Raw genomic sequence first — 20,189 nt, forward strand, 5'->3', positions numbered from 1 at the left:
GTTGTGAAATGTTTAGTAACATCCCAGGTCAGCTTGCAAAATTAGCCAGAATCAGGGACTGACCATTTAACCTGGTTTGTTTTGCTCCATTTCTGTGATTCCATCTGGGGCTCTAAGCCAATGACTCCACCATAAGCATAGCCATTAAGAACTCTGGGAACTAATGCTGCTCCTAGTCTGGCTTTTGTGGTTTTAAAGCTGGATGACTCATTTGTATATGCAGCCCCTTGAACAAAACAACGAGTGGGTATGGCAAACCCAAGTCTCAAGGCTAAATTCCTGCAAGCTGACAGTGGATTTTCCTGCTGCCATTTCACCTAGGAATCAAGGACACATATACAATATGCAAGGATTGAAATGAACCAGACCAATATTTTTGTGGCTAAGAAGCCACAAAAATTCAAAGCCAACCAACTCTCTTATGATTAACACCTACAGTCAAATGACAATGTCATGCTTTTCACTTACCTCTTTAATTTCAAATTAACTAGATTAAAATTTCTAATTGCTCTAGAATTGTCCAGTGGAACTTTCCGTGGTGATGGAAATGTTCTATAATTATGCTGTCCAATACAGTAGCCGCTAACCACGTGTAGGTATGGATCACATAAAATGTGGCTAGTGCCACTGAGGAACTGAATTTTAATTTTATTAATCATTTGTTTTATTTAATTGTATTAATTTAAATGTACATAGCCACATGTAGCTCGAGCTAGTATTGGACAGCACAGCTCTGGAACAAGATTTTTCAGATGTAGAACAGATGTAGAATGAAGCTTTGCTTCTGGCAGAACGTAAGGAAGATGAGTCGAGTTGTCACTAAGAACTATTAGTGACTGGGTGATTGATAATGGTGATAAACAGCTCTCTGGAGTTCACACTTTTTGCCAGAGCACGAGAAAACTATGTAAGAGGATTGTACTACCATGGCCTTACAGACCGATAGCTAAGCTGCCCCTGATTCCCATCCAGATGCAGCTGCCTTGGCAGCCCAGAGCAAGTCTTCAGAAGACATCATCAAGTTTTCCAAGTTCCCAGCAGCCCAGGCTCCAGACCCCAGCGAGATACCAAAGATTGAGACGGACCACCGGCCTGGTCCCCCCTCACTTGCCGCCATAGGTATGCAACTGTAGCAGCTAAGCCAAATGGACAAATTGCTAGGAGATCTCAAAATGCAGTGCTTAAAAATATGCAAGGAAATGTGTCCTAGTGTAAAGATTTTTTTCAGAAAAGTATGACCAAGAGTTAGAACAGTGAAAAGAACTAAGGTAGTGTTAACGTGTGTGCAAAATGCTTCAAAAACCCAACCACCAGAGCCTTGTGCTAACCAAACCCAGTGAGGTGCAGAACTGGTCTAAAACAGGTGTTTTGTGTGGACCCTCCGTTATTATTGTAAAGTCAGTAACTCTTTTGAACACAGTTGAATCAAAGCCTCCTGCCAAGGACTTCGTTCTATATAGTTAGAGCATAGTGGGTGGATTTACTGAGTGTCCACAGAAGTGTGACTTCTTTGAATTAAGTTTGTTTTAGACGATTTCTGGGTTGTAATTACCATTCTCTTAACAACCAATCTTAACACTGAAGCTCTTTCATTTTTCTTGCCTGATCATGTTCTCCATTACTAAGAAGGGCTGTTACAGAGTAGCAAGTGTTCTGGAATATTACTCATGTAAAGTTACATGATTTCACATCTGTCATTTCCATGACTTCTGTGCTAAAATGTCACATTTGAGCTGTTTCATTCTTTGCTTTGAACCACACATTTATGCTTTAGAACTGTGTCTGTGTCTTTACTGTTTTGTCATTAGTGAAATCACTTGGCCCTAAAAAATGGTATTAGCAAACTCAGAAGCTAGTACTGAAAATTTAGTCAGTCAGCTTTCCAAAGATATGACTATCTTATCACATTTCTGTTGACAACCTAAAAGGCCTTCAATTTTCCAAAATTCCCAAATTTTCTTCATCCTGCTGTTTTTCGCCAAGTTATTTTTGGAATAACTTTTACAAGCAATAGAAGTGGATTTTAAAACAATTGATATCTATAGAAATAGTTGAAGGAAAAATCTATTATACCTCCTGGGTTCCTTATTCACAAGTATTCTATACGTTGTGTTGACTTAAGATGTATCTAGTTCTTAAAAATTTATGTCTATTCATTTTTGTTAGTGTAGATTAAAGAGAGAAAATTCACGTTGATATTCATGATTTTAGAAACTAAGACTCAGTCGTCAGCTTTTTTTTTCTGCTGGTCCACGTCCTTCAGGCAGTTCTTGGGGCCGCTGAGGTTCCTAGTTCAGTCGTGTTGCATAGCAGGGACATTAAACAGCTAAACTTTGGGGGAGAATTAATATTTTGTTGTTACCAACTGTCATCACTAAATGGTTTGAGGTTCCAAAATGAAGAAAGCTTCTGGTCCATTAATCCAACTGATCAAACCCTGAAGGTATTAGTTAGAGTTTATTTTGATTAGATTAACAGGCTTTCCTATCTCCTCCCACAGCTAAATTAGTCCAAGCCACTTAGGAAAAGCGATAATTATCTTAATTTTCCAGCCATCCAGACAGATTCCTCCTTTCCCCTCCATCTCCCCTTTTCCAGGAAGCTTAAAAATTGTACATGATCTGCTCTATTATACTGAAATAAGTAACTTTTTAGCTGCATTAACCCTTTTTATTGGCCCATTAGTATAAAACTCTTTTGTGACTATTTTTCGAAAGATTGAGAGCAAGGAAACATTAGAGACCCATCCCTTCAAAGAAAAATAAAGCATGCTTCTTTTTTCGTTTTTTTTTTAATATTTATTTATTTATTTATTTGGTTGCACTGGGTCTTAGTTGCAGCAGGTGGGCTCCTTAGTTGTGGCTTGAGAGCTTCTTAGTTGTGGCTTGCTGCCTCCTTAGTTGTGACACATGGGCTCCTTAGTTATGGCATGCAAACTCTTAGTTGTGGCATGCATGTGGGATCTAGTTCCCCGACCAGGGATCGAACCTGGGCCCCCTGCATTGGGAGCGTGGAGTCTTAACCACTGAAGCATGCTTCTTAATGAATTTATTGGAGGTAGAAGACAGGGTGATGGTATGGTGCCAAACCTAAATATTCAGAAAAAGAAAACAAGATTTTTAAATTCGTCACAAGAGAGTGTCTTACCTATTTGATGGTATCTAGATGAATTTGGCTTCCTCTCTATTTGAACAATGACCTCAGGGACATCAAAATAATAACCATAGATGCCTCTCCCCCCTACTATGGAAGCTCTGACCAGTGGCCAGTGGGATGACTTAGACCCAATCATAATGGCAAACCGAGTTCTAATTGAGCAGATCAGATTGCTGGGAGGCATGCCTTACTGAATCACATTTTGGACTGGCTTGTCGAACGGGGCCCGTTGTCTCAAGAAACCAGCTGAATTGGTGGCAGGCTCTTTTCTCCCATGTGTTCTTCACGAATGTTGAAGACCACTGCTGACTTTGCCCGCCTGACGCGTTGAGCACAGGTGGACCAGTCCCTTGAGATCCCCTTGCTGTGGGGCTAATGTGAGAGGTTGTCTTTGCTGTGGACTTAGGAGCTGACATGAGACGCAGATCTAGCGGCAGAGAGGAAGATGATGAGGAGCTTCTGAGACGCCGGCAGCTGCAAGAAGAGCAATTAATGAAGGTTTGTCCTTAAACTACTTTGCTGCAGTCTTCAGTTCTGTTGATCCATGTTTTTGAACGATTACTGTGGGCGAGCCACCAAGATGAGCAGGAGGTAGACCCAGCCCTCAGGGGCTTACTGTCCAGTAGGAGAGACAAGATGGGCATCTGGTGACTGTAATAAGGCAGAATACTTGGCGGGTTTTGGAAGAGGTGACGTGGAGGTCAGAGAGACACGGAATGTTTGGGCCTTTTCGAGGAGAACGAGACTCTGTGTGGGGTGTGTGGCTGTGGTGCATGTGTTGAAAGGATGCTGAAAGGCCAGGTAAAGCCAAAGTGCACTCCGAGGTGGTACAACACCTTCGTTCCCTCACGCAGGCTCTGCTGAAGGAATTCCCTTGGGACAGAGCCTTTCTCCAAGTCTTTCCTCAGGACTCATAGGACCTTGTGTGTATATCTGGGCCAAGAGAGAGGGGATAAAATGGACTGTCACTAAGACATCCTCATTATACCCTCTGTCTCTAGCTTAGGCCCACAGCATCCCAGAAGGCCTGGGGTTGAGGGAGCCGAGAAATGATAAACTCCTACCAATAAGGGTCATTTTCCAAAGATACTTAATCATATGGGGAATGCACATGATACTAGTTATATGAGGATACAAAGTTACATTTATTATGTGTTCCCAGTTTTGTATATTATGTGCATAGAAAAATACTGGATAGATATAGATCAGAATGTAAATGGTGGTTATCTCTGAGTGGTGGATTATGGGCTATTCTTTCCTTCTGGATTTTCTAAAATCTGTACAATGAGCATGCATTATTTTTTTCCCTGTTTTTAAACAAATCAGTGTAATTTATCTTTAAAGGCTACTATCCCCAGTCTTCCCTTCCCACATCAAAAATCTGTACACACTCACACATTGCCCTCCTGAGCCTACCTGCTGGCGCTTTGTGGGGAGGGCAAAGGAGGGAGAACATTCTTCTGATGTGGAACCTGGTTTAGGGCAACAGAGCCTTGACATTGAAGGGACTATGGTGGGTTCAAGGTCCAAAACCTGGCTGACCTTTTGGGGAGCCACCAGGCTCTGGGATAATATGCCTTAGCCCTCTCCAGAGTCAGGAACTTCTTGCAGGACCTCCTAAAAAGAAACTGCAGTTCCCTAAAAGTAATTGCGGGCTTCGCTTTCATTTTTCTTTTCTCTGTGAATAGCTCAACTCGGGCCTGGGCCAGTTGATACTGAAAGAAGAGATGGAGAAGGAGAGGGAGAGCCGGGAGAGGTCCTCCCTGGCCGCCGGGCGCTATGATTCTTCCATCAACTCAGGTGAGCAGCAGACCCACCGCCTTCCCTGAGCCAGGAGCTGGCCACCTGCCTGCAAAGAGCCTATTTTGACGGTTCCAGGAAAGGCAGGGTGGTTTCTGGTGGAATCTGCAGAGTGTTCCATAGGAAAGGAAGTGTAGGAATCCTATGTCATGTCAACTTAGCTTAAGAGCCTGCCACGGCTCTTCCTTAAATGTGTGTTTCCTTCCTGTTGGAAATAGGGGGAGCCCTTGGAGGGTCTCAAGAACCAAGAGTGGTCAGTTCCCTTGTGCTGGGTCTACCTTCTAGAACGTACATCTCAGAGGGAAGCGGCAAAAAGAAAATCCTCATAGAGAACAGAATGCTTTTTATAATTTTTTTTTTTTATTTGGTTGTGCTGTGGGACATTAGTTCCCCAACCAGGAACTGAACGCGTGCCCCCTGCAGTGGAAGCACAGAGTCTTAACCACTGGACCTCCAGGGAAGTCCAAGAACAGAATGCTTTTTAACTGTAGAGAGCATGGACAATTTTTTCAAAGTATTATGACTTTAGTATATTCAATATAAGAGCTGAGGGCTAACAGTGCTGTTGTTGATACTTTTGAAAGAGATTACTTATATACTGGGCTGAAATAGTCTTTCGGTATATTTTCCCCTGCTTATACTTGTCATAAGCCTGTTCTCTTTTAACCCACAAGATATCTTCTCACATGTTGTGAACTAGTGCATAATTTTCTCTCCTGAGGATTCCTTTAAACATGTGTTTAGTGTTTCCTATGCAAACACTTCTGCTAAACATTATTTCATTTAATCTTCACAACATACCAATGAAGTAGATGATATTATGATTATTATCATCTTCCCCATTTTGTAGATCAGGAGACAAGTAAAGGGAAGTTTAAGTAACTTACCCAATGTCACATTGCTGATAACTACCAAAACTAAGGTTTAGGAGTCCAGGTATTATAACCCCAGAGCCCATACCCTTAACTGGAATGCCCTGCTACTTCTCATAGATGTGTCACTGGCATTGATCTTGGATTAGGTAGTTTAGTAATCTTTAGAGTTCCTTCCAATTCTGCAATTCTGTTGTATAAGAATAAATAGCACTGTATCTACATGGGTCAAGAAATGAAGACTTAACAAGATGGAATACCATGCCCGAGGATGCAGAGGTGTTAAGTTGCAGAGCCAAAATTCAAGCCCAGGTCTACTCCCTCCAAAGCCCAGCAGTTTATGAGGTGTCCATGCTGTTGATCAATGGGATACCCTATCCCAAGCCTCCCAGGAGTACAACTGTGGTTGGCCAGTAGATCTTGGTAACTTAAGTGTAGGCCTCCAGATCAGTTATCGCTGCCATACCAACTGGGGCTTGGGCCTGTGTATCCCAGTAGCCCTGGGTTTAGATCATTGCTTATATCTTTACAAGCTGAGAAACCGTGGGCAAGATACTTAACTTTTTATTAGCCCCTATTTCTTCTCCTGTAAAATGGAAATACTACCATCATTATTAGGATTGTGTTGAGGATTCAGAGATGCCAAGCACTTCTTCCTTCCCCACCCCTCCTCAAAAATTTCACTGCCCACCCATTCCCTGCATCACCCAAATATGGTGGTATTTTGTGAACATTTGAGCCCAATGTTTGGATTGTTTTTTTCTAAATCTTCTATTCTGTAGGGTAGAAGATACACTGCCAACTTCATGAAAGAATTGGACTTCCAGTTCCTAACAATTACTTTTTTCTATTTCTCTTATTCAGCTTCACATGCTCTATCATCGAAAACCTCATCTCTCCCAGGCTATGGGAAAAACGGGCTTCACCGGGTGAGATTTCTCAGTTACTCGTTTCTGAGTCTTTTCCCTCTTGAGTCCTGGTTGAAGTGCTGATGTATTGTCTGAATACATCTGACAGTATGATCTCAGTGTTGGATATAATGAAAATTGTAATCACCCTGCTCTCCTGGTAAATCACTTTGAGTTACAGGCAAAGTAAGATATTTCTATTGAGAGAAAGAGAAATTGACTTTAGATGAAATAGCCTGTATAAGCTTATGGGAAGACTAGATTAATTGTGTGCCAAATATTTCTACAATCAAGCAAAAAGTAATTACTGGAGCCATTATCTCTGCTGTAAAAAGATACAGGAAAGTTTGTTACAACCTCCCTCCCCACAAAGCATAGAACAAGTGTAACTGTGTAGCTGTGATGTGGAAAAATGTGTTTTTATTTATCAGCAAGAGATACTTGCTTGCCAAGGACCTGCTGAGCAGTAGCATAGGATATACCACAAAACACAGGTATTTCATAGAAGAAGAACTACGTAGGAAAAATAATAGGGGTCCAGGAATTCAGCTTGGGAGGAATTCTTCGGATTTTGTAAATCCTATCTTCCTTTTCACCTGACTCCAAAATGAGTACTGTGGAGCAGATTTTCTAATGGTGTGTTTTTCTTCATTTCAGCCTGTTTCTACAGACTTTGCTCAGTACAACAGCTATGGGGATGTCAGCGGGGGAGTGCGAGGTGAGGCCCCTGCGGCCGGGTGTTGGCTGACCAAGGGGGAGAAGGGGCTGTACTGTCACAGGCATGTTGGCTGGGCTCAGGCTGTGTCACATCCTATGGTCAGATCACATCTGTCCTCTGAGCCATCAGGGCATTTATTAAAATCCCAGAGGATCTCTCCTGATGTGAGACCACAAGAAGCGAGTTTGTAGGAGGGAATTCATTGCTCCTACTATGTGCTGAGCACTAATTAGATCCCTGGAAGTACCGTGATAAGCAAGACATGGGCCTACCTTCAAAATGCATGTGGCTACAGATGCACTGGTGTGCAAGGCAGAAATAGAGACACCGATGTAGAGAACAAATGTATGGGCACCAAGGGGGGAAAGCAGGGGGCAGAGGGGGACGGGCAGGGCTGGGATGAACTGGGAGACTGGGATTGACATACATACACTAATATGTATAAAATAGATAACTAATAAAAAATGCATGTGACAGAGACAGAAAGAGAGAGAGAAACTCTGTGAGATAAATGCTATGGTCGGAGATGCAGAGAGAAGGGAGAAACACCTTCAGGGTGTCAGCTTCCCCAAGGAAGGGTGTTTAAACTGATAACTAAAACCAGAGAGGCATCTTCCAGCTTCAGGGAGCAGCCAGGCTGTGTGCGCAGACACCCAGAGCCAGGAGAGCGTGGCTTGTTGGGGAATGTTTGGAGAATTGCAATAGGATATACTCTCTGTTGATGTTTCCATATTTTTCTATGGTCTTGCCCTTCTGAGATTTTCTTTTTCTTTCCTTTCCAGACTACCAGGTACGGAACACTGTCTTTCTCAAGTTGGCCACACCAGCAAAACAGCCTTTTCACAATCCAGACATGTTCTTCTGCAGCTCCAGGGAAGGGTTTCTGTTGAGAGGACCCTGATTTTGGTTGATCCATCTAATCATTAGTCCACAGATGTGAGGAGCCATGAGCAGCAGGCATGCCTGGCGCCCAGGTCAAGCTGGTCCTGCAGGCCTGCATGAACCAGACCAGGTGTCAGAGGACCCTCTTGCTCTGCCTTTGGAGAGTCCTCTCTGGGGTGGAAGTGGGCCAGCATCAAGGGTCCACACACATGCAGTTGCTTTTTCTTTTAGTTATAACCACTCACTCCTTGAGGCCCTCCCCTCCTCTGTGTGGTCACAGATGAAACGAAACCCCTGTCTTGGCCAATAGGAAAGAGCTGCTGTGGTACCATTCCTTTTTTCCTAGAACCTAAACCTTGTAAAATGATAATGGAGAATGAGAAAAGGGGAAAAATGCAAAGAAAGCTAAGATTAGAATAAAAAAACAAAAAACAAACCAAGCATAGACCTGGCAGTTCTTTGACGTACCATATACTTTAACACGTGCAGCCTACATTCAGGGATTAGTCAATAGTTATTAAGCCAAAATCTTTCATCAACTGGAGTATAAAAGAGCAGCATTCCCACTATCCCTGCTTTTATGTAACAAGGAGCTCATTTTGAAAAATCCATGGTAATTAAGATGACACATCTCTAAAATGGCAGTGAAGATTTGAGACCCAAACAGGGAGGTCTAGGAGCCCACAGAGCTCTCCCTCAGCTCCCCATGCTGCCATGGGCTGCTCCTGAAACCTGCATTTCTGTTGCAGACCCTCCCAGATGGCCACATGCCTGGAATGAGGATGGACCGGGGCGTCTCCATGCCTAACATGTTGGAACCAAAGGCAAGTGTGGCTCTTTTTCTCCTTCCTCTCACATGGGATGAAACTGGGACATAACCCTAAAAAGATTTGATTTTCTATCTTTTTCACCATTTTCAGGGTTGAGACCCACTTGGCTCCAGGCCAGTGCATTAGGCAAGCCGTGTCATAAAGCATCTTTCCACTCTGTGGGTTTTGTCACACCAAGTCAGCAGGTTTAAGCCCTCACCGGGTCTGGTGCTGTGTGTTCCCAGTGAAGTACCAGCACTTCTCTCCTATGACCTCGGTATCTACTTGGCCCCTGCCATGAGCATGGCAAAGCCTTCTCCATGTGGAGCAGCTGCAGCCCCCTCCAGATAGGGTGACCAACACACCCTAGCTTGCCCAAGACTTTCCTGGTTATAGCACCGAAAGTCTTGCATCCTGGGATCCTCCTCAGTCCCAAGCAAACTGGGATGATTGGTTGCCCCAGCTCCAGAACATCCTGTGACTCCAAAGGTATCCAAGGGCTGTGCTCCTTGGTGACTGTAACTGGGGCTTATTTCAGTATGTCATCTACCAAAACACTGCTTCTGGGGCTGCAGGGCTCCCTGGATTCATGAGCTGGTCATGGAACGAGATGGTTTAACCCTGCAAATGTGTACTGCCTTGTAAAACATATACCTATAATTTCAATTCTCTTCTAATTTTTACCTTCATCCCCAGTACGTAGTAAGCTGTATTCCTTTACTCAGCAACGCCCTCCAGAGGCACAGTGCCGCATGAGACACTTGTGGGTATTGGGAATGTATAGGAACCTGCCCCTGTCTGCTGGAGACTTGAGTGAGGAACACCCATCACTCTAATACTCTAATCATAGTGTCTTAGAGGCTCTATCTTGGGAGTCTTAGATTTTAGGTAGCTTCTGCTCGTTAATAAAATGGACAGCGGTGGGAATTTTTCCCTGGCGGTCCAGTGGTTAGGGCTCCACACTTCCACTGCAGGGGGCACGGGTTCGATCCCTAGTTGATCTAAGATCCCACATGCCACATGGCCAAAAAAAAAAAAAATGGACAGCAGTATTCTAGAAGAATTCTAGAAGAGGTGTTTTTCTTTGCTTCTCAGATATTTCCATATGAAATGCTGATGGTGACCAACAGAGGGCGCAGCAAAATCCTAAGAGACGTGGACAGAACCAGGCTAGAGGTAAAAAAAAACAACAAACAAACACACAAAAAAGCTTGTCCCAACTGCATATTCCTGTGCATTTTCCACAATCTTCCCCTAAGAAATGTTCCAGTTAAGGCAAAAAATAAAAAGGATCAACCTAGGTTAAACTAAGCTAACTTGGAGGAAAACCCAAATTTGTATTTAGGAGATGAGCATAAAAATGTATGGTAAAATTCAGAAGAACAACCCAGGAGATGCAGTATGATTTTAGTCATTTTCTTTGGAAATTTGATGTTGCCCTAATTTATGGCTGGTGATGTAGAATGGAGTCTCCATCACTCTTCAGATACCCCCAAATCCTTATCTTTCTCTGAGGCTGGGTTGAGTTTGTTGAGATTGGGGAGGGAGCGTTCAATAAAGAGGTGTGTACTAGGCAAGTTCCTCTCTTGGCTGTTTCCACATTCCTTGTCAAAGGGTTAGCTGGGTACACATACCCAAGACCTCCTTAGATGTGGAAGACTGATCTTTGTGCTTTTCCATCTGAATGGTTTTAATTAAGAAAAACTCTGGCTGCTAATCTCATAAAGAATCATTAATTTTCTCTGACAAAAAGCAGTACATCTGTATGTGAGGTCAGGCTGGCACAGAGAATAAAGGCTCCACTATCCTAAGAGAACTTTACTAGGCGGACAAGAGATTGAAGTTCTTGGTCTCCTCAGTAGACCAAGCATCCACCTGAATGCCCACTGCTGAGCCAGGAAAAAGCCCCAGGGCTGCCAAAGGACCACTCTGGAAGTCTCTTTCTGGCTTTCTTATTGCTCTGGTCCATTTTCCCTGCATCTCCTCAGCGTCCCAAGGACCTGAAGTGGAGTCACCTCCAGCATAATGAATCACCTTACCGTGCCCCATCGCCATTCAGTGTTACTACGATCATCATTAATGTTCCACCAGCTCTTTTCTTTGGTAGGAAGGGTGCCTCACCTGGCCTGGCCAGGTAAGGAACCACTGGGTCCAGTGCCTGCTAAGAAGCCTCAGAGATAAACTCCTCTTCCATCATTCTGCCTTGCTCTTCAAAACAATTACTTATAAACTGGAGAGCAACTCTCAAGGTCATCCATGTGGCCGTCAGGACTGACCACTGTTCTCTTCTCCCATCACAGCGCCACTTAGCCCCAGAAGTGTTTCGGGAAATCTTTGGAATGTCCATCCAGGAGTTTGACAAGTTACCTCTTTGGAGACGCAACGACATGAAGAAAAAAGCAAAACTCTTCTGAGTACCACACATAGACAGCAATTAGAAAAAGGACTGACCATGGCGGTGACACATAGGATGTTGTATTAAGGCCCAAACTTGATTGGAGAATTTGCAAACTACTGTCCCTCAGCAACAACCAAAAGGGAAAATCTGATTAAAACACCCATGAGCCAAATGTTGGGCCAGCCCATGGCAACATTCGCCCAGAAGCAGTGGGGTAGAAATGTCTGTGTTCCCACCCTTGACAGTAGTGTTCACGTGTGACCTTTTTCCATCACCTTTTGTGCACAGCAGGAGCTACTTTTGTTTTCTTTCAACTGTTATTCAATAATAGTGTGACTGTATGGGTAAGAGCCAGCAAGTGCCCTTAGGATGCCGCATGGACAAAAGCAGTTGTAATAATTCCAAAGTACGAGTATATTTATTACGTAGCGCCGCGGCTGAGAAGGAAGAGCCTGAGGGATAGATCCATGTGGCAGCAGCCTTTGCCCCACCTTTCCTCACTGGCCTCGTGCAGCCCTGCCTGGGCTTCAGCAGGAGGGAAAGCAGAGTCGGGGCCCCCGGCAGCTCTGTTTCAATAGCCACCAAAGTCGTTTTTAACATGCTCCTTGTTCCCTACTGTTTGCTAGGACCTGATTGGCAAATTACTTAGCCTATTATTAAAAAGAAAAAAGAATTAAGAGAAAGAGAGGAAAAAGGAGTGAATGAAAATTCTCCTTAAACCCTTTTCTACTTCAGAAAGTGTGTTCCTCCCCACCAAGGACAGGAGATGTCTCAGCCCCACAGCCCTCCATTCTTACAAAGAAAGGAAAGGGGGATTGTCTCCAGATAGGCCCAGTTGTATGCTGTTAGGTGAGTTTTGTCCAAAGGCCATAGCAGTCTTGACCAAAAACAAAAGTTCTGTCTCCTCTCAATGCAAGTTCTCCCACCCAGCAAACTCTGCTCTCTATCTGGCATCCTCTAAATCACATCAAGCCCTCGCTGATTTTGGTTTTTTTAAAGGTCTTTTCAGTAGTAGGCTAAGGAAAGGCATGTTTTTCTCTTTGAAATCTCTGCAACTCCAAGGTAGATTGCCTCAAACTGATTTAATTTGGTCTTTTGAGCTTTCTTTCTTGCCTAGCTCTGTTGACTTCCTGGTTTGCACGTGTGTGTTTATGCGTTTTCACTCACCCAGGGCAGTTTGGTGAGTCTGCATGTGCTTTTAAATTTCATTCCTGCTCGAATGTTTGTCCCACTGTGCTGCAGCTCCTCAGGGACATTTGCACAGGTGCACATGACTCAAAGGTCAAGAGTGAGGCTAACTGCATCCCTGCCACCAGGTCCCCTGTGGAAGGGTGTTGGTTAGAAGCCAGCATATTCCATGACAGATGTAGCTCAAGTCAGCATCAGACCGAAGACCGCAGACCTAGGGTCAGACTATGTGTAGACAGCAGGACATCTCACCAGAGTCCTCAAGCTCAGTAACACAAGAGTCACATTGGAGCCGAAGATTACCCCAAAACTTGCATTTAAGACCCCACCATGGTTCCTGAAAGCCTCTGGCTGAGACTCAGACAGGACGTGAGTCACATGTAGGAGGTTGTCACATTTATTCTCATGCTTTGGGGCTCTGTTTAAGAATTTAAACTCTGTTTTAAAGCCAAAGAAGAAAACATCTGAATTCACCTGCGTATGCCACTAATAATAAAAGCTCAGAAATTCTTCCTGCTGGCGCCAAGTATTAGAATGAGTTAGTAGCTGATGCCAGTGGTAAAAAGCAAGTAGAATATTCTTTCTGACCTTGTACTGCAGACCTAGCTTGTGACACACTCTAGCAACCGGGTGCTGTAGTGAATACTGCAATTGCTTTATAGTATTCTGTGCGCTTCCCGAGGGAATCTAAACCTGCCTGACCTTTGCTAGACGCTGAATGTTTGAGGACTGTTCTCACAAATACGTGTGTGTGTGTGTGTGTGTGTGTGTGTGTGTGTGTGTGTGTTGGACCTACTAACGTGTTTAGCAAATAGCTCTGATGAGGTGGATGTGAGGAGACCAGCTCCTTGGACTGAAGGCAGACTGCAGCCCACAGTTTCGCCCCTTCATCTGTCCGTTGCCTCTTGCTTCATTCAGTACATCCGCTGTCCCATCTTCTGTGACCTCTCCTGCATGGGCAGCCTGGGCACAACGCCTGTGTGTCCTAATCCTTGCTTCGCTCTGGCAAAGTGTGAGGGGTGAGGGCCATGGTGTAGTCCCAGTGTTCCCCTGCCACGACCAACAACAAGGATGGCCAAACGTATCCGAGGGTTCGGCTGGAGGAGAGGTTTTTTTTTCCATCGGCTAATGAGTTATAATCCACGTACTTGCAGATTAAATGTCAGTGTAAGAAAAATGGCGATGATAGTTAAAGAACTGAGCCCTAAATTTGCCGCCACTAATGAAACTCTACTTTTCTTGTAACCTTTGAATTCAGTTTGGCATCCATCTTGGGGCGGGGTGGGGGGGGCGGAATAGCTTCTTTCCATATCAAGTGTATGAGCTAATTTAAACTACACCGTGCAAAAATGCCTTGCCAGAAAATGCCAGTAGCTTCCTGGCTGCAAGCAGAGCAGTGCTGTGCTCTAGGGAAGGGGGCACTGGGAATGCAGGGTGGGCTTCCCAACCCCACTCCCCAGCAGAAGGCTCCAGCCACGGGCATGGGTCACAGGGCAACCTGATTCTTCCAACTGCTAAATTGAATCAGTGGGCTACAACGCCCTGTGTGTTTTGTTGAACTGGGCTCAGCATGCTTGCCCCGAAAATGTCCAGGTCACTACACAGGAAATCAGTGTTCTCTGCTTGAACCCTGCCCCGCATAAAAAAATTCCAGTTGTTAACACAGTCAAATTAATGAGAATTGTTTACTCTAGGAAAGGAAGTATACACATGGCAAGCTTCCCTAGTGCATACATAAAGGGCTACATTTTTGAGCATTGGGCTTACTAGTGATTCTTGAAGCATAGGCTGATTGCATGAAGAGGCCTCTATGATGACCTGAAAGTCAGTGCTTCCTTTAAAGTTTCTTCCAAAAAAGCCAGGATACCATTTAGTCTTCTGGTGTGATTTATGTTGAGATAAAAAGAGCGCTTGGAAGCTTGTCCAGCTCGCTAGGTATCTACATTTTGGTTTGGGTTCATTATGAAATGTTCTTAATGTGACTCCTTCAATAACAAAAGATAAACTGCCTGTTCCCTGAAACCTTGAACAGAAAAGCTAGAGACAATGGGTAATAAGGTGCAAAGAAAAAAAAGAAAAAGTAGTTTCTATCTGTCATGTCCTCTAGTCTCCCCAGTTCTCCCCAACTCCCCATTCTGTTGTTTCCAAGCTGAGTTTCCTCTTCCGAGGTGAGGCTGGAACAATGCTCTTTTCAACTCCTATCCCCTCCATCTGGTGATGTCAATCAACTCCACTTGGAAAAGTCTTGCTAGAAATGTTTCTAAAACTTTCATCTAATTTCTTTACACTTTAAAGCAAACACCTTTTTCTAAAGAATTGCTCCTTAGATGATTATACAATATATATATCTATGCTTTTGCAAGTTTAAAAATTCAAATGAACCACTCTTGACTAGGTAGGTCTTTCTAAGAAACTCTTTAAAGCAAACTTGATGTTAGCGTTCTCTTGCATAATGAAGGGGCAGGGGACCCTCCAGGCTGTGGGCTCCCAGAGCCCTCTTTCTGACTGTCAGGAAAGATGGTGGAAGGAAGGTGAACTCTGTGCCATCAACCCTTCTGCGTCCTCTGCAGCAAGCTCAGTTTTTACAAATCACCGCATCTGCATTTCCGGTCACTGTTGAATCTACTTCCTAGGCCAGCCTTGATTTTATCTGACTTGTAAAACCATTTTCCTTTGATAAACCGAGTGTTGTCAGGATGCCCTAAAACTCACTCATTAGTACTCCCTTTTGAAGAACGTTCTATTCAGAAAAAGAGATCATTTCAGGCTTGAGGTTCGTAATGACACCTCATAGTGGTGATGTGCGTTAAGGGAACTACCCAATTATGTTGTAATGAAAGAAGGAGAAACTTTGACTTTGGCATTTTAAAAAATCACTGTCTTTCTATTTGCTGCCCAGGGAGTAGTGGGGAGATAGTGACTGACACGCTTTGCATATGGATCTTTGTGTTTTTCATTTGGGGCAAGTTTCATTTATGGCAAACTCAAAAGGAAAGGGGGAGGTGGTCAGTTTAAGCTGAAAAACTTTCTAAACAATATATGTGTACACAGCAAAATTAAACCCTATCTTTTCTGATGCTTTGTGTAATTGAGTGGCGATTGATATCATTAAATAAAATTCTTCCCAAAAGAGTCTCTCCCAAGAGTGACGATGCCATGAGTCGCTTTCTGAGCCCATTTGCCAAAGGTAGAGGAAAAGACTGCATCCACTAACATTCAGAAAGGCAATGAGCCACTTAGTGATTGTATATGTGTATGTTTCTTTACCCTACGGAAGAGAAGACGAATGTCCGCAGGATTGGTGTTCTTTTGGGGTGTTATGTACAGACCTGTCCAGTAATAAACATGTGTGGTTTCTGTGAGTTGCTGACAATCCTGCATCGAAGCTTTTGCAGTTCTTTCCTTTTTAAGTTGGGTTTAATGGAATTTTTTTTCAAGTGTTGGAAGGCATACTGTTCTTCCTGCCTCCCTTCCCCTTCCAGAAACAAGAAAGCAAATATTTGGAGGAACTGCTGCTTAAAAGATGTATCATGTCCCCCGTGAAAGTGAGTGGATATCGGTCGGCATCCTGAATGCCACGTGCCAGTGTGCAGAGGTGGGATGGCCCTGGGCCTGCGTTACTGTGCTTAGGACACCCGACGCGCTCCACACTCTTGTTGAAATCAGCACCTGCCGCCCCTCTGCCACTGTCCTGCGTCACTGTTGTCCTCACAACTCAGTGAATAAAGTGTGTGCTTTATGCGTAACTGCCTCCACACCGTGTTTCCTTTCTGGTTCCCCTGCTCCCTTTAAAGGTCTGTCCCATTTGAAAAAGTGCCAGCCCAACTTCTAAAGACAAAAACAAAATCAAAATCAAAGTCCTGGGAACGCACTTTTATCACGTAGGAAGGCAGGTTAGAGGGGAAAATGCATCAGATAGCAGTGGTATATTCCAGAACTGTTTGCCCAATAACCCAGACCATATTGACCAAGTCAACTAAAGAAAAAAAAATTTAATAGAGCTGTTGCACTGTGCTGGCCTAGCTGGTATTCAGTTTTGTGTGTGACACAGAGCAGCAATGGTCTGATCACTTAGGCAAGGCTGGGGACTTGACGTTTGAGGACAGGAGCTTCTGAGCCGTCGCCGTGAGTTGGGCCATTTTACTAAGAAACTAGAATGCAGTGGGAGGAAAACATCTTTCAAAACATCTTTGACCTCCACTGCATTATCAAACTTTAAGCAAAGAAAATCTTAAGGATTTCAATTTACTTGTTATCCTCACTGCCAAGATTTGGGGCTTGCCAGAAAACACAAGGATGTATTTATACTCACAATGGTCTCTCCGACCGTAGCCATCCTACTATGTGTCTACCAAGCCTGGTGCCTTAGTCCACATGGGCTGCTATAACAGACCACCAGAGACCGGGTGCCTTGAACGGCAAACAGTTATTTCTCACAGTTCTGGAAGCTGGAAGTCCACAATCAAGGTGCTGGCAGATCCAATGTCTGGCGAGAACCCTCTTGGCTTTGTAGACAGCCGTCTTCTCATTGAGTCCTCACATGGTGAGAGAAGAGAGGAAGTAATCTCTCTGACATCTCTTCTTATAAGGGAACAAATTCCATCATGAGGGCTCCACCTTCATGATTGAATTACCTCCCAAAAGCCCTGCCTCCTAATACCATCCCCTTGGGTGTTAGGATTTCAATCTAAGAATTTGGGGAGGACACAGACATGCAGTCCGTCATACCTGCCCAGGGGCCCGTCGCCCTGGCATTCATGTGGACCCTCTCCTGGAAGCCAGAAACAGGTTATTCTCAAGGCAGCTGGCAGGTTAGTTGGCTACTGTGGAAAACGGGTCCGGAGGCCCGGCCGGAGGTCTGTGCTCTGCTCACTGCTGGCCGCCGCCCACACCGACGTCACCACTCAGGTCGTGGTTCCCGGGGCCAGTGCCGATCTTCAGTCGAGGTTATCTTGAGCGCCCTGTGGCATTTGCCGCCATTGATCACCATTTCATGGGAAGTCGACTCGCTGTGCCGTCGGGTGGTCCCCCCTGCCCGCCCACAGCAGAGCTCACGGACTGCGCTGGGAATCCTGCCTGCCTGGCCCTGGCTCGCCCACTGCTCGGCCCCCCTCCCACCATGCCCACCCTCGAATCTCGCCCTCCAGCTCTTCCAAAGCACCACGAGTTCCCTGAACACACCATGCCCTCCCCCGCCTTTACAGATTTGCCAATGTCATGTCTTCTGTACCACGTCCAGCTCTTCTAGGTGGTGGAGAGACGAGAGGACCCGGCCCCGAGGAAAGGAGGTGTTGGCAGTGTTGACCATCTGAAATTAGTTGCCCACAGCTCTTTGAAGTTACCGTGTGAGTTTCCCATGGGCTCTATCTGCCCTAAATCAAAGACACAGCCCAGTTCACACCCTCTCTAGGAGCCTGCCCTGGTGGGCCCAGCCCAACCTGCCCCAGTAAATTCTTTGCATGCCTGTGGGTGAACATCACGTTTCACGCTTTTCAAGTTTTGCCTAATACTGCTAGTTTTGTCGTGTTTCTGCTTCTCAGCTGAATGGTAGTGAGATCTTCTCTATATCGAGCGCTTTGTGTTGGCTTTACATTAACTGGGTCCCCCAGGACAGCCCTACAAGCAGATAATTGTAGCTCCACTTATACATGTGAGGAAACTAAAGCTCAGAGGCTAATTAAACGTGCCTGACTGTTCAGGGAGCAGCAAAGCTGGTATTACCCAGGTCTGTCCCACTGCAAATCCCATGCTGTTTTCCAATGTCCCACTGCCTGTGACTTTCTTTTTTTTAAAAAAATTAATTATTTATTTATTTGGCTGAACCCCGTCTTAGTTGCGGGATCTTCTTTGCCGCACACAGGATCTTTTAGTTGCTGCACGGGGGATCTAGTTCCCTGATCGAACCTCGGCCCCCCGCATTGGGAGCTCGAAGTCTAAGCCACTGGACCACCAGGGAAGTCCCTGCCTGTGACTTTCTGAAAGCAAGGAATGCGTCCCCCATGTTCTAAATCTCTGGGGGCACACTGCACAGAGGAGGCTCTCAATGTGAGACTGGCCAGTTCCCTTCAGTCGGCCACGAGCCACAGCACTACCACCAAGGCATGGTTATAAATAGCGGTTGGGGGGTACTCACTAGCTGTATGTCTCAGGGCCAGTTATTTAACCTCTTTAGGCCTCAGTTTGCTCATCTGTAAAATAGACAAAATAATAAGACCCATCAGAAGATTGTTGCTAAATCATAACACCTGTTGAGCACAGCGCAGGACCTAGCATGTAGTCATTGGTCAGGAAACTTGAGTGATCTTTATTAAGGGTAATTAGCCACTTAGACTTGAAGAATCCCAAATGCTCCCTGAACCTCAGTTTCCTGATCCGTAAATTAGGAATGAACACCTGCTCTAGCTGTCTTATGGGGTTGTGAGGCCAAATGAAGTAGAGTAGAACTGCTCAGACACAGGAAAGCACTATGTTTACAGGTGATATTGGGTAATAAGGGTTTCTGGTACTTGGACAAGGTCTACTACTATTTTATTTTACTATTTTTTTTATTTTGTTTTTTTAAAGTATAGTTGATTTACAATGTTGTGTTAGTTTCAGGTATATAGCAACATGATTCAGTTATACATACATATATATATATATTTTTTCAGATTCCTTTCCCTTATAACTTATTACAAAATATTGAGTATAGTTCCCTGTGCTGTACAGTGGGTCCTTGTTGGTTATCTATTTTATATATAGTAGTGTGTATATATTAATCTCCAACTCCTAATTTAGCTCTCCACACCCCTTTCCCCTTTGGTAACCATAAGTGTGTTTTCTATGTCTGTGGGTCTGTTTCCATTTTGTATATAAGTTCATTTGTATCTTTTTTTTTTTTTTTTTAGACTCCACATATAAGCGATATCATATGATATTTGTCTCTGTCTGGCTTACTTCACTTAGTATGATAATCTCTAGGTCCATCCATGTGCTGCAAATGGCATTGTTTCATTCCTTTTTATGGCTGAGTAATAACCATTGTATAAATATACCACATCTTTATCCATTCATCTGTCGATGGACATTTAGGTTGCTTCCATGTCTTGGCTGTTGTGAATAGCGCTGCTATGAACATTGGGGTGCATGTATCTTTTTGAATTATAGTTTTTTCTGGATATATGCCCAGTAGTGGTATTGCAGGATCATATGGTAGTCCTATTTTTAGTTTCTCAAGGAACTTCCATACTGTTCTCCATAGTGGCCGCACCAATTTACATTCCCACCAACGGTCTAGTACTATTTTAGATAGTTTAATCATTCAAGAATTTTAGTTTTTGTTCTGGGCTTTTTCCCCCTCTAGTCTTTATATGAATTCTCCAGCATTAAAACAAGCCCACAGCTTTTATATGCTTCAATAACAACACTCTGTTGTCCAATAATCATCTATGATTGAGATCCCCTGAAGATGTGATCTTT

At 44.2% G+C, this 20,189-nt stretch overlaps 1 protein-coding gene across 2 annotated transcripts in view; it reads left to right on the forward strand.

Moving 5' to 3' along the window:
* The window catches only part of ABLIM1 (actin binding LIM protein 1), a 182,280-nt gene extending 165,803 nt beyond the window's left edge, over positions 1–16,477 (forward strand). The window contains exons 15-23 of one of the 2 annotated variants that reach the window (XM_061191323.1): positions 973–1,119; positions 3,563–3,654; positions 4,845–4,956; positions 6,693–6,757; positions 7,394–7,454; positions 8,237–8,244; positions 9,086–9,160; positions 10,241–10,321; positions 11,446–16,477. In XM_061191323.1, the coding sequence (XP_061047306.1) occupies positions 973–1,119; positions 3,563–3,654; positions 4,845–4,956; positions 6,693–6,757; positions 7,394–7,454; positions 8,237–8,244; positions 9,086–9,160; positions 10,241–10,321; positions 11,446–11,559 (755 nt within the window). In that variant the 3' untranslated portion in view covers positions 11,560–16,477. The remainder of the gene's footprint in view (positions 1–972; positions 1,120–3,562; positions 3,655–4,844; positions 4,957–6,692; positions 6,758–7,393; positions 7,455–8,236; positions 8,245–9,085; positions 9,161–10,240; positions 10,322–11,445) is intronic. The other variant, XM_061191388.1, reaches the window with a different exon arrangement.
* Positions 16,478–20,189: the final 3,712 nt, after the last annotated feature.

This window comes from Eubalaena glacialis, chromosome 1 (assembly GCF_028564815.1).
Source record: "Eubalaena glacialis isolate mEubGla1 chromosome 1, mEubGla1.1.hap2.+ XY, whole genome shotgun sequence".
Classification (NCBI taxonomy): Eukaryota; Metazoa; Chordata; class Mammalia; order Artiodactyla; family Balaenidae; genus Eubalaena; species Eubalaena glacialis.